Genomic DNA, 14,718 nt, shown 5'->3' with positions numbered 1-14,718 from the left:
GTGAGTCCAGTGTTTTGTTTTCTAAGAGACACTGGCGTATTGCAGGTGAGACAATGAATGCATCACGCATTGCCTCATTTCCAAACTGCTCTGCACTATGATCTCGAAAATTCCAGTTTCTCTTTAACTTTTCCAACTCCCTGAAGAAATCATCTAACGATTCTCCTGGCTTCTGCTGCCGAGCAGCTAGTAAATGTCTGGCAAAAATTTCATTGCGAGTCTTCACATATAAACTGTCCAACTAACCGAGTCAAAATTTTCACATCCTTCTTTGTATTCTAAAATGTTGTAACTCACATAGCCTATCAGTGTCCTGTACTTGTTTGATATCTTTTCCCCATAGTCGTCATCATAGTTCATGAAAATTGTACATCAGTGTCACCGCTCCTTAGCAGCTGTCAGTGAGCTGGGGTCAACGTCTAAGTACTTGCGCCTCCATTGATGTCTCCATGCTTGACAATTAAGTTGAATAAATTGTTGTGAGAATGAAAAACTTGGTGGCTGCTTTTCAAGCTTTACTCAACTGAATTGTACAGTTACAGTTAGAATTCAAAAGAAAGGCGAGTTCTAAATTCTTAAAGAGGAGCAGAGAAGAACAGTTAAGAATAACTTTGTAATATTACAATAAGCTACCCTCCAATCCTCTGGCACCGCACCCTTGGCAAAGGACATTTTAAATATTTCTCTGCAGGAGTCCTTGCAATTTCTACTCTAGCCTCCCTCAAGATCAGAGGAAAAATCTTGTCAGGCCCTAGCGATTTATCCACCCTTATTTGCTTTAAGACAGCAAGCACTTCCTTCTCTTTAATCTGTATAATTTCCACGACCTCATTGCTTGTTTTTCTTACTTCCCATGATTCTGCCCTTTTTCCTGAGTGAATACTTTTGGCTCCATACAAAGCCAGCCACTCTGATGTTCAAGGGAACCAATTTTGTTCCTGGCTATCCTTTTCTTTTTAAAATATCTTTATTGAGTTTAATGAATACACACATACATCTAATACATTTGCTAGAGCATAAGGAAAGACAAAATAATTGAACATTTCAAATAAAACCTTGATTACACATAGTACAAATTGTGTGCACCCTTTCAGATCAAACCCATTATATAAAAAATATTAAAAAAGAAAAAAATGTTAAAAGAGAAAAAACCCTAAGAATTAAACCCCTCTCTCTAAACAAGGCAAACTTGAATATCTAATTAAAATAGGAAACGAAGGATGACATTTAAAGACCAGACAACACTGTCCAGGAGCATTCAAGCACCCTAATTCATTAAATTATGTTAATACTCCATGAATGGGCCCCACATTTTATAAAAGTTCACCTTTACATCTTTGACATTATGTATGATTTCTTTTAAACTTTGGATGAACATGACCTCCTGTAGCTATTGAGTATGGTTAGGTGGAGTACTTACTTTCCACTTCATCAGAATTTCCCATCCAGCTTTCAATGAAGTAAAAGCTAAAATTCATTTCTGAGATAAAGTCAAGAATATTCCCACTTCTTGAGAAAAACCAAACAGAGCAATTAAGGGGCTTGGTTCTAATTTGACCTTAAAAATTACTGATATGACTCTATTTGTCCATATGGGCCAGTTCTCATGTTATAAAATAAATCTCCATAAGAGTGAATTATTACCCCTAAAGGAGTATTCTTTAAGATATTCTAATTTCTCTTCTAAGTGAGTGAATGATCAGTTGAGGTATCTTAGAATTACAGTCACTAAGAGTTATAAGAATTTATTGAAGAAGAATTCTTTTGCAATGTTTAATCAGTCTAAAGTTCTATTTTTGGGATGGTCACCCTTGTCTATTACTATGAAAGGACATATTAATTTGATTAGAATGAATGTATTGCCGAAATTTTTATATCTTTTCCAGTCTATACTCATTTTTAACCCTAAATCTTTTTTTGAATCACTGGACTCATTTATTTCCTCGAATATATGGCAAAGAAAATAACCTTGTTTAAATAAAGTACATCTTCAAAAAAACAAAAGTAGAGGTCTGTCATTTCCAAATTTCACATTCTACTATCGGGCAGTCAATTTGATCCTTTTATTAAAACTTGATAAATTAGTTAACCTCCCTTCTTAGGTGGAAATGGAACTGAATTTTTCTAAACAAAAAAGCATCTGCGTTGGCAGTCCTAGGGTCTTTCTTTCTTTTTTCTTTTTCTAAATAAACAAGTAATCTGATAATGAGACACGAGTTGAGAATATGGGCACAATTTAGAAAATATTTTGGAATCAATAGTTTTTCTCTAGCCAGTCCTATTATAACTAATCTTTAAAAATCTTTATCAGGTTCAGGTTTCAGAAAGTAGTGTAGACTGGGGATTAATAATTTTAAAGAACTTTGTATTCAAAATAATTTTGCTTCTTTTGAACAATTGAGGGCAAAAATTAAATTACACAATAGTCTTTTTTTTCAGATATCTACAAGTCAGATATTTTGTTTAGTCCAAACTTTCTGTTTTCCCATGGATTTATGAAACAAATATTCTTGATTTACTTTTTGACTTCCAATTTTTTCATAGAGCCTCAATATCAATTATTTATAGTAATTTGATGAATTTGAGAACAGTTTCTCTAGTTAAGATTAAAAGTGATTGGGAGCATGACTTGGATTTGTCACTTCCATTTGTGGACTGGGATGTTGTTCTAAATTCGATTAATGAATCCTCATTTTGTATGCAACATTGTTTGTTGCAATTTTATACAGAGCACATATTTTAAAAGTTAAACTAATTCTGATATTGATCCATTATGTGATAAATGTAAAATGTTTGAGGCTTCATTGATATATTTGTTTTGGACTTGCCCTAGTTTAGAAAATTTTTGCAAAAATTACTTTCAAACTTTATCCTTTTGCTCTTAATATACCTATAGAACCCCTTAGGATTTTCCTTCACCTTGTCCGCCAAAGTAACCTTCCTTTTAACCTTCCTGATTTATTTCTTGAGGTTTTTCTTGCATTTTTTTTATACTCCTCAAATACCTCATTTGCTCCTTGTTACCTATAATTGTTATACAACTCTCTCTCATTCCAAACCAGATCCCCAATATCCCTCGAAAACCAAGGTTCCATATGCCTGCTAACCTTGCCTTTAATCCTGACAGGAACATATAAACTCTGTCTTCTCAGAATTTCACCTTTGAAGGTCCTCCACTTACCTCGTACATCCTTGCCTGAAAAAAAATTCTAGATTCTTTCCCATTTCTTCAAAATTGGCCTTTCTCCAATTTAGAATCAAAACTGGGGCTCAGACCTATCCTTCTCCATAATTAATTTGAAACCAATGGCATTATGATCACTGGGCCCAAAATGTTCCCCTACACATGCTTCTGACACCTGTCCTGTCTCATTCCCTAATAGAAGATCCAGTGTTGCACTCTCTCTAGTTATTAACTCTTTATATTGATTTAGAAAACATGCCTGAACACATTTGACAAACTCCAAGCCATCCAGCCCCTTTACAGTACAGGAGTTCCAGTCAATATGTAGAAAGTTAAAATCTTCTACTATCACAACCTTATGTTTCCTGCAGCTGTCTGCTATGTGTCTACAGATTTGCTCCTCCAATTCTCGCTGACTTTTGGGTGGTCTATAATACAACTCCAAGAGTGTGGTCAAACCTTTCCCATTTCTCAGCTCCACCCATATGCCTCAGTAGATGAGCCCTCTGGTCTGTCCTGTCTGAGCACAGCTGTGATATTTTCCCTTTTTAATCCCCCCTGATCTATCGTGTCTAAAGCAATGGAATCCCGGAACACTGAGCTGCCAGTTCTGCCTCTCCTGTAACCAAGTTTCACTAATGGCCACAATGTCATAATTCCACATGCTAATCTATGCTCTAAACCCCAACTGCCTTTCTAACAATACAACTTGCATTGAAATAGGTGCACCTGAGAACACTTCATCACATTCAACCCATTAACTTCTAATGGTTCATGCAATTTTAACATCATCTTTTCCCTCTTCCACTCCTCTATCTACTCTGGAACCTATGGTTCCCCTCCACCTGCAAATCTAGTTTAAACCCACTGGAGCAGCACAAGCAAACCTTCCTGCAAGGATATTAATCCCCTTCTAGTTCAGATGAAAACTATCCTGTCGGAACAGGTCCCACCTTCCATGGAAGAGAGCCCAATGATGTAGAAACCTGAAGCCCTCCCTCCTGCACCTTGTCTTCAGCCACGTGTTAAGCTGCCTTATCGTCCTATTTCTAACCTCACTAGCACGTGGTATGGGTAGCAATCCTGAGATCATTATCCTGGAGCTCCTGACCTTCAACCTAGTGCCTAACTCCCCGAACTCTCCTTGCAGGACCTCCTCACCCTTCCTACCCACATCATTGGTCCCTAAATGGACCATGACATCTGACTACTCTCCCTCCCTCCTGAGAATACCGTGAACTCAATCTGAGATATCTTGGACCCTGGCACCAGGGAGGCAACATAACATCCGGGATACCTGATCTCTTACACAAAACCTCTCATCTGTTCTCTTAACTATGGAATCCCCTATCACTACAGATCGCCTCTTCGCCTCCCTTCCCTTCTTAGCCACAGGACCAAACCCCTTGCCAGAGACCTGATCTCCGTGGCTTGTCCCTGGTAGCACACCTTCCCACCCCCAAACAGTATCCAAAATGGTATTCTTGTTATTGAGGTGGCCACAGGGATGGTTGGAACTGCATGCTTGTTCCCTTTCCCTCTCCTGACTGTCACCCATCTACCTTCCTCCTGCCTCCTAGGTGTGATAGTGTCCCTCTATCACCCCCTCTGCCTCCTGAATGATCCAGAGTTCATCCAACTTCAGGTCCAAATCCTTAACTCAGCTTGCAGCTGCAGCTGGATGGACTTCTTGCAGATAAAGTCAGCAGGGATACTGCTGGCTTCCCTGATGACTCACATTTTACAAGAGGAACATTCACCCACCTTGGCTGTCATTCCCACTGTCTATGACTAGATAAACAAAATACATGATATCTAAAATACCTGCCCTTTACCTGTGCCTACCTGCTGAATCCTTTTTATTCCTCGAATAGGGTGGCCCTTTCTGACTTCAACTCCGACTATTCCTCACCTCTTACCTGATCTTGCTGAAACCTGTTGAGCAAAAGCCTTACCATTCTGACTCAGCCCAGTCCAATGATCACCGCTCTCTCCTTTTTCTTCAACTGTTGAACTCAATTGCCCAATCAACTCTTATCTGCTGAGTCTCTCCTTTTTCAACCCCTTTGTCTTCCTTGAATTCCAGTGAATGTCAGAGATATACAAAGACATTCAAAGTTATGGCAGTTTTAACAGCTAGTATGCCTGAAATGTTCTCCCAGAATCACAGTGCGGCTTTCGCGCAAACAGAGAAACTACTGACATGGTCTTTGCCCTCAGACAGCTCCAAGAAAAGCGCAGAGAACAAAACAAAGGACTCTACATCACTTTTGTTGACCTCACCAAAGCCTTCGACACCGTGAGCTGGAAAGGGCTTTGGCAAATACTAGAGTTCCTCGGATGCCCCCCAAAGTTCCTCAACATGGTTATCCAACTGCACGAAAACCAACAAGGTCAGGTCAGATACAGCAATGAGCTCTCTGAACCCTTCTCCATTAACAATGGCGTGAAGCAAGGCTGCGTTCTCGCACCAACCCTCTTTTCAATCTTCTTCAGCATGATGCTGAAACAAGCCATGAAAGACCTCAACAATGAAGATGCTGTTTACATCCGGTACCGCACGGATGGCAGTCTCTTCAATCTGAGGCGCCTGCAAGCTTACACCAAGGCACTAGAGCAACTTGTCCGTGAACTACTCTTTGCAGACGATGCCGCTTTAGTTGCCCATTCAGAGCCAGCTCTTCAGCGCTTGACGTCCTGTTTTGCGGAAACTGCCAAAATGTTTAGCCTGGAAGTCAGCCTGAAGAAAACTGAGGTCCTCCATCAGCCAGCTCCTCACCATGACTACCAGACCCCCACATCTCCATCGGGCACACAAAACTCAAAACAGTCAACCAGTTTACCTATCTCGGCTGCACCATTTCATCGGATGCAAGGATCGACAACGAGATAGACAACAGACTCGCCAAGGCAAATAGCGCCTTTGGAAGACTACAGAAAAGAGTCTGGAAAAACAACCAACTGAAAAACCTCACAAAGATTAGCGTATACAGAGCCGTTGTCATACCCACACTCCTGTTCGGCTCCTAATCATGGGTCCTCTACCGGCATCACCTACGGCTCCTAGAATGCTTCCACCAGCGTTGTCTCCGCTCCATCTTCAACATTCATTGGAGCGATTTCATCCCTAACGTCGAAGTACTCGAGATGGCAGAGGCCGACAGTATTGAATCCACGCTGCTGAAGATCCAACTGCGTTGGGTAGGTCACGTCTCCAGAATGGAGGACCATCGCCTTCCCAAGATCGTATTATATGGCGAGCTCTCCACTGGCCACCGTGACAGAGGTGCACCAAAGAAGAGGTACAAGGACTGCCTAAAGAAATCTCTTGGTGCCTGCCACATTGACCACCGCCAGTGGGCTGATATCGCCTCAAACCGTGTATCTTGGGGCCTCATAGTTCGGCGGGCAGCAACCTCCTTTGAAGAAGACCACAGAGCCCACCTCACTGACAAAAGACAAAGGAGGAAAAACCCAACACCCAACCCCAACCCACCAATTTTCCCTTGCAACCGCTGCAACCGTGTCTGTCTGTCCCGCATCGGACTTGTCAGCCACAAACGAGCCTGCAGCTGACGTGGACATTACCCCTCCATAAATCTTCGTCCACAAAGCCAAGCCAAAGAATGCCTGAAACAGAGGGCTTAATGAGCTGTCTATAAGCACTTCTGGGTTGTCAACTAGGAACAGGCTGTATTGCTGTGGTTAAGCATGGTTGGTGGGGCTAAGAGCACAGATGAAGATGTTTATTGAAGTGAGCAAATGACCAATGAACTGAATGTTCTCTTCTGAGGCAAAACGGCTTGAATTTCCTTTTCATTACACCAAATTTTAAGATCAAGGATCATCCTTGTGGTTCAAAACTGTTTGTTTCCAACAATTCTTTTCCTTAAAGACCAGATCTCAACACAAAAAGATGTTAAGGGCATAACTTTCTCTGAGTTGTACTCTGTTGTCTTAACTACATAGTTGAATAATCCATCGCTCAAGTCTATCAAGAACCCCAATCTGTTTCAATGGCATCACCAATACCTCTGAGGAGATTTACCATGCTCTACCAAACTCTATCTATCCTTCCTGGACAGGCACACTTGGGAAAGTATGTTGATTGATTACATCACAATGTTGTTTGGGAACTGTCCAGAAACTCAGAAGGCTCTAGATGGTAACAAACATTGCCAGATCCATCACAGGCTCTGATCTCCCATTATTGAATGCATCTTTGTGAATTACTGCCTCAAGAAGACAGCCAACATCATAAAGGATCCCCATCACCCACATGATAACCTTTTCTCACTGCTACCTTTGGCCTGAAAACCAGCACCACTAGGTTCACGATAGTTTATTACCAATGGCTATCAGACTCTTTGAATCTCCCCTTTTATACTAATCATAGATTGCTCTGACACCCTAAAAGGATTGTCTGCACCAGCAAAGTTATGCATGAACTAGGATGACTGTGAATGTTTATTATTTTTTTGTATTTATTGTCTCTTTAATTCAATTAAGTTTACAATTGTAGTCTTAATGTTGATTTTGTACTTCTTTTATACACCTACCTGTTCAGCTGCAGCAAGTAAAAATCTCAGTGCATATTACATTGTACATTGTAAATGATAACATAAGTGGTATCTTGGTTGTGTTACTGGACTAGCAATCCAGCATTTGGATTAATGATCCAGAATTACAAGTGCCTTCCATAGCTGAGGGAGAATTCAATTAATTCAATAATTTCTAGAATTAAAAAGCTTGCATCAGTAATAACAGTGACGAAACCACCAGACTATTGTAAATGCCCAGGAGGCTTAAAGGAGATCTGAGTGGTACATATTTCACTCAAAAAATAGCTGGTATCTGGAATGAGCTGCCAGAGGAAGTGGTGGAACCAGGAAGAGTAATCACATTTAAAAGGCATCTGGACAAATACTTGAATGAGCAGGGATAGAGGAATGTGGAATTAATTCAAGTGAGTGGGACTAGTAGAGAGAAGGCAGATGGTCAGCATAGACATGGTGGGCTGAAGGGCTTGTTTCTATCCTCTAACAAAGAAACATTAAGTGATTATATAAAAGTACCAAGCTGATTCATGCAATTCATGCACTGTTCTCAGCTGAATGTCTTTGATTTGTCCTGACCCCTCCTCCTGCATACACACTGAAGGCAATGAGAGCTGCTGATGGAGTTGTGAAATATTAATGGACAACCGTGAAAACACTGTTTTGATATTTGTAAATTTGCGCACAGATTTGCACCCTGCAGATCATGCATACAATCTGATAAAGTACTTAGGTGGCTCCTCCAGAATTAGCAGAGGACTCGTTTCTGATGGTATATTGAATTAGTCCAAAAAGCTCTCCGTTCACATACTGGTCCTGCACAGACAAAGCTAATCCTAGTCAAAGCTGCTGCAATTGTGATAGCAAAGACGAACAATGACGACAGAATGAATTCCTAGAGCTCATCAGCAACTGTTGCTTGATGCTCACACATGTCAGGTGTCATTTGCCTTGCAGAACCCTGCCTGTTGAATAATCTGCTGATACCTTTCTGATTTGCTTTGCTCAATACCATTGAGAGCAAGGTGGCAGATGGTACCTGGGCCAACATAAGCAACAGAGCAAGAAAGAAAATGAGTTTTTTATTTAAAAGAGCAGATTTTAATATTTTGTTAGTGCTCTGTGTGCACGGGGGGATAGAGGGCGATGGCTATGTTTAAATTTAGAAGATGACATTGCCATTCAGCCAAACATGGCACACGGCAGATCTGCACACAGAGCCTTCTGATAGATGCCGACTGCTGCAGCAGTTCCTCAACCTAATGACTGACGGCAGGATTATCCAAGGGTGGATAAGCTTGCAGGGAGCAGTTTGTCCCTGCCAACCAATCAATGCAGGTCTGATGGGAGGGGTCTGGTGAATTGAGCTGGGCCCTGCGGAATAGTGTCTGGAAAAAATAGACCCTGCCAAAAAAACAGTTTGATGCGCTGGATATTGAAGGTGGATTAAATAATTCTGCCATTTAGTTTAGTGAGCCTCTTACCCTTTGTCTCATTAAATTGTCTTCATTAAAACAACTGTTTTAGTTTTAGCCATCCTATGATGGTTTAAAATTGTGCTATTATTTGCTTTTTAAAATCAATTGGAAATCAAGAGACACACAACAGTTCTGTACCTGGCATTTCCCAAGATGCAGAATATTTTTTGATGGATAATCTTGAAGAGGACGGCTGATCTCTTTAATTAGTGACAGGGGTGAGTAACGGTGGTCTTATTATGTTTTAATATGAAATGCAGATTCTGGTCTCTCTCCACAGCTTTTCTACAGACAAGAGCACTTGCTGCTTTGCCTCTATGTTAATGGTGTTGCAGTTTCACATTGTAGAACTGTATCCACTGGAGAAAGATTTAGAATATTTCTAGAATATTGTTTTCAAAGTTCAAAATACATTTTAATTTTGAGATATGGTATATTTTTTCACTGTTATTGTGAGACAGTGATTTCCCCCATATAGATTAATTTGCTTACCATACACGGGCTGTATTATTGCCCCTCACACTCATGAAAGGGCAGCCTAGCTTTATTGCTAATGGTACCTTTCTCATTATGAATGGGATTGACAATCTGCATCCTCACTGTAATATTGTAGGGTAACAGGGAATCGGAGCAGGCCCCTTGTCCTATTGAGTCTGTGCTGACTATCAAGCACCTATTTGCATCCAAGAGGCTAATCCCATTTTATTCTCCCACATTCCATCAGCTTCCCCCAAATTCTACCACCCACCTATACACTCGGTGCAATTTGTAATGGTCATTGAATCCACCAGTCTAAGAGGAAACTAGAGCACTGTGAGGAAACCTCAGTCATGGAGAATTTGATGCACAACAGTGCTGGAGGTGAGGATTGAATCTGGTTTGCTGGAGTTGTGAGGCAACTAAAACTACATAAACTTGACACCCAAATACACTCATGAGATTCCTGCCTTCCTTGACTATCTAACTGTGTGTTTGGTTGTGCTGCATGTGTGTTGTGGGGTGAGTTTCCCATGATGAATCATAATGGTGGATCATGTGTGCTCTGATACTAGAAGATGATGGAGAGTTGGCCACTCAGTTCTTCCCAATTTTAAATCATGGTACCTGTAGCTTGTAGCAGGAGAACTCACCTGAAATAGTTTTGGATGCTTAGGAATGGATGAATTAGACTAAGAGAATGCAGAATCTCTTATTTTTCAGTATTATAGACTGGAAGAGCAAAGTCATGGTAAAATTATATTGCCTTTGTTCTGTACTAATTGATATTCCCCTGTATCTCTACACTTCTGTACAGTGCCTTACTTGCTGTACTATGTATGTAGCTGAACTGCTCACAAAATAAACGTTATCACTGCTCCTTGGTACATAAGGCAATAAACATGAACAGGAATCAGTTATCAGCATCAATTATGAAATAAAACAAAAACAAGTGCTTTAAGGAAAAAAAACATTCCAGGCAACAGGAAAAAGAATCCAAAGGAAAGAGCAACGTTAGTGGGAGGAATATTGGAGGAAGGGAAGACCATGTCAATTTCAGTGCTACATTACCCTGGAATCTTGGCAGTGTTCAAGTTCAAATTTATTATCATTTGTCTGTACACAAATAGCCTGATGAAACATTGTGTCTCTGGACCATGGTGCACACACACACACACACACACACACACACACACACACACACACACACACACACACACACACACACACACACACACACACACAAAGATATAATTTAAATAAATACATAAATATTTTGGAGTGATTTATTCACTTACAGGACACTGTTCCTCAATTTCACAACCTGCAGGAAGAAGCTATTTCCCAGCCTGGCAGTCCTGATTTTGATGCTCCTGTACCTCTTTCTTGATGGTAGTGGGTCAGAGATATTGTGTGATGCTCCTGGGAAATGTCATCAATAGGGGAAAATGATACACTGGTGATCTTCTTGGTCATTTTGATTATTCTGTGTATTGACTTCCAGACCGATGCTTTGCAGTTACCATACCACACAATATTGCAGTCAGACAGGACTGAAAAATGTTGTCAAGATGGGTGCCAGTAGCCTTGCCCTTCTCAACATCCTTAACTCATGAAGAGGTATTGTGGGTCCAAGATAGGTTGTCCTTGATATGTATACCAAGGAACGTTGTGTTTGCCATTCTCATCACAACAGAACCATTGATGTCTAATGGAGAATGGTCGACCATCATCCTCCTGAAGTCCACAATCATCTCCTTTGTCTTGTCAACATTACGACTCAGGTTGTTGTTCTTACATCATTTGACGAGGCTCTCAACCCCCTCTCTATAAGCCATTATTGTTGCCGATGATGCCAATTCCTGTTGTATTATCAGCAAACTTGATTCTGTTTGGCCTCTCATTTGAAGTTCTTGTTCTTTATATGACTTCCACAAATAGCATTAGGGTTTCACTGTCACCAAAAGAGCATTGCAAAGTACTATCAAGGCCAATAGTTCTCAACCCATAGGAATGCGATAGGTGCTCTGTGGTTAATAAGGGATTATTAAAGTGAAAATAAAGGTTGAGAACCATTGATCTAGCTAAAAGTCAATTAAAATTCATAAAAAATAATTTGAGCATTCCAAATTACCACAACCAAATGATTCCAGCAAATAAATATGGTGAATACAGAATAGAAAGAGGTCAGGCTTGATTCCCAACTGAATCCCTGCTGGCTAGTTTCACTCTCTACACTCTACTTTGCCAATTGGTGTTTGTGCACCTCCTGGGAGAGGAACATCCAACGCAAGGAATAATAGAAATAGACATTTAGTCCCTCCTGCCATTGCTTTATTTTAAGATCATGGCTCATCCTTTAACTTCAGTACCACTTTCCTGTATAAACCACGTATTCCTTAAATCCCAGAACGTGAAAAAAATTTAAATCTGTTATGAATGTCTGTTTTAAAAAAAACATCATTTTAAAGGCAACACGAGTATTTATTGCCCATCCCCATTTACTCTTGAGGAGGTCAATTTTGAACTACTGAAGTCCTTTGCTGAAGGTGCTCTTGCATCGGGTGTCTCAGGATGCTGGTCAAGCAACAATGAAGAAGTGGTGATACATTTTCCAAAACAGAAGAGTATAACCATATAACCATATAACCATTTATGGAGCGGTTCACTGATTTTGTGCGCCCTCTTCAGGCAATGGTCCCGGTAGACCTGGTCAGAGCTTCCAGTTCTGCTCAGCTTGGCACAGTCCCCAATTATTGCAGGGGAAGAAGGCACACAGAAATCGTTGAACAACTTATAACAGAAAAGCAGCATCTGCACTGTGGGCTCCTTCTTGCTTGATATGTTGATGTGGCTTGGAGGTAAGATTGCAGGTGGTGGTGTTTCCAATTACCTCTTGCCCTTGCCCTTGGTTGTGGGAATTATAGGTTTGGGAAGTGCTGTTGTAGAAGCTTCTGGGTGAATAACTACGATGAATTTTGTACCTGCTAAACATGGACGTCGTTGTGCACTGGTGGTTGATGGGTACCAATGAATTAGGCTACCTTGTCCTCTATAATTTTTGACTTGTTGAAAATGTTTGGTCCTGCAAGTGGAGAATATTCCATAATGTGTCTGATATGTGCCTTTTAGATAGTGCAAAGGCCTTGAGGTATCAGGAGGTGAGTTTTTCACTACAGGGTACTAAGCAGTCCCAGGTGTTTGTGTGGTTGGTCCAGTGGAGTTTCTGGTCAATAATGACCTCCAGTCTATTCATGGTGGGACACTTGTCGATGATGACGCCTCGAATGCCAAAGGAAGGTGGTTAGATTCTCTCTTGTTGGAGGTGGTCGTTACCTAATTCTTCTGTGGTGTGAAATTTACTTGCCCCTTTTCAGCCCATGTCTGGATGTTGTTGTTCTTGCTGAATGCAAAAAATGGGCTGTTACATTTGCTAATGAATTATCAATGAATTTGAGAATTGTGCAATTATCAATTGTAATTTTGCAATACGCATTTTTCAATACGGCAGAGGGTTGGGGACCACAGGGCTTCTAGCTGAGCAGCTCACATCAGGCTACAGGCTGCTGGTGTTTATGCAAAATTCCTCTGAGTATTTAGTAGGAATGTGAAACTAGCTGAATGCAAGTAAAAACCAGGAGATTCAATCTGTGTGACCGATCCCCTGCCATACACATAAGCCAAAAGATTATTCGCTTTGAGGCACAGAATACTATAGTCAGGGACTAAACTTTGGAGTTTAGGAAGATGAGGTGAAGGGGAGATCTTATATAAATGTATAAATTAGGAAAGGAATAGATAAGATGGAAACAGGGAGGTTGTTTCCACTGGCAGGTGAGATTGGAGCTAAGGAACATAGCCACAAGGTTCAGGGAGTAGATTTTAGACAGATGAGGAAGAATTGATTCTCTTAGAGAGTAGTGAATTTGTGGAATTCTCTGCCGAAGGGAGCAGAAGAGGCTGCCTCATAAAATATATTTAAGACATGGTTAGATGGATTTCTGATCCGAAACATTGACTGTCCTTTTTCATCTAGAGCTGCTGCTTGGCCCACTGAGTTTCTCCAGCAGATTGTATTTTTATCTCTTGCTATAAAGGCTAACATACCATTTACCCTCGTAATCATCTGCTGCATCAGAATGTGGACCTTCAGTGAGACCCAGGTCCCCTTGAACATCAGTGCTAACCAATCTCTCACCATTTAGCAAATATTCCACTTTTGTTTATGTTCACCAATGCTCCTGGCAACTCTTTGGTTTTACTGCAGGTAAATGTTGAAGTACATCATGGTTTTTTACATTTTTTTGTATTATTACATGATACTAAAAGTAACGTTTTTTTCAACTTTTATGTCTCTGTGTTACATGAGAGGCTTCTTAAATAACTTTGGGATGCAAGACTCAAATAACAAAAGAGACTTTATTTGCTGATGCCTTCCACCATCTCAGGAAACTGTTCGCACGCTCTATACATATACAGACTCCCCACATTGGGGCACTACAGTTACTACAGTGAGAAGGGTGTATTTTTATTTTTATAAGGTTACAAAATAGTTCATATTACACTAATTTATTTACACAACTATTTTTAAATAGTTCTTACCGATATCGCACGGGCGGTAGTATGTTCTTTGCCATCTTGTGGATTTGGCTGCGATCATTGGGCTCTGTGTTGATGGTACACGTGTAGGTGATGTAGCTTGTTGTTCTTCACCTGACAACTGCATGTTGATGTTTTGATGTTAGTGGCTGTGTTCTCTTCAATTGATACCTCACTTGATATTGGTGTTGCAGGTTTTGCTGGTAATAAAGCTTTCTGCTTCATCACATCTTGTGTTGGCCGGATGTGAATTCTGTTCCTCCTGTCTCAGCAATATATGGACTTGCTCTGATGACCTTTGCTGGGATCCATGTTTTCAACATGGCCTCTTGAACATGCACATGCTGCCCTCTGAAGAGTTCTGGCAAAATTTGTGCTCGTTTGATATAATGCTGGTGTCTTTCTTGTGTGTCAGCCAGTCTTC

At 40.7% G+C, this 14,718-nt stretch overlaps 2 protein-coding genes across 3 annotated transcripts in view; one reads left to right on the top strand and one right to left on the bottom strand.

Moving 5' to 3' along the window:
* hemk1 (HemK methyltransferase family member 1) overlaps positions 1-3,669 on the bottom strand; it is a 149,711-nt gene extending 146,042 nt beyond the window's left edge. Inside the window, exons 1-3 of the mRNA XM_069942336.1 lie at positions 3,644-3,669; positions 1,421-1,509; positions 67-186 (exon numbers count right to left, since the gene is read on the bottom strand). Coding sequence (XP_069798437.1) covers positions 67-186; positions 1,421-1,509; positions 3,644-3,669 — 235 coding nt within the window. The remainder of the gene's footprint in view (positions 1-66; positions 187-1,420; positions 1,510-3,643) is intronic.
* Positions 1-14,718, top strand: part of LOC138763339 (uncharacterized protein C3orf18-like) — a 73,835-nt gene that overhangs the window by 3,666 nt on the left and 55,451 nt on the right. Inside the window, exon 1 of one of the 2 annotated variants that reach the window (XM_069937316.1) lies at positions 12,467-12,556. The exons of the other annotated variant lie outside the window; for it this stretch is intronic. The gene's annotated coding sequence lies outside the window, so the exon portion shown is untranslated. Of the gene's footprint in view, positions 1-12,466; positions 12,557-14,718 lie in introns of those variants that run through there. 2 annotated transcript variants of the gene reach the window in all.

The sequence above is a fragment of the Narcine bancroftii genome, chromosome 5 (genome assembly GCF_036971445.1).
Source record: "Narcine bancroftii isolate sNarBan1 chromosome 5, sNarBan1.hap1, whole genome shotgun sequence".
Taxonomy (NCBI): Eukaryota; Metazoa; Chordata; class Chondrichthyes; order Torpediniformes; family Narcinidae; genus Narcine; species Narcine bancroftii.
The sequence above is the reverse complement of the archived record's forward strand: the minus strand, read 5'-3'. Positions and strand labels throughout refer to the sequence as shown.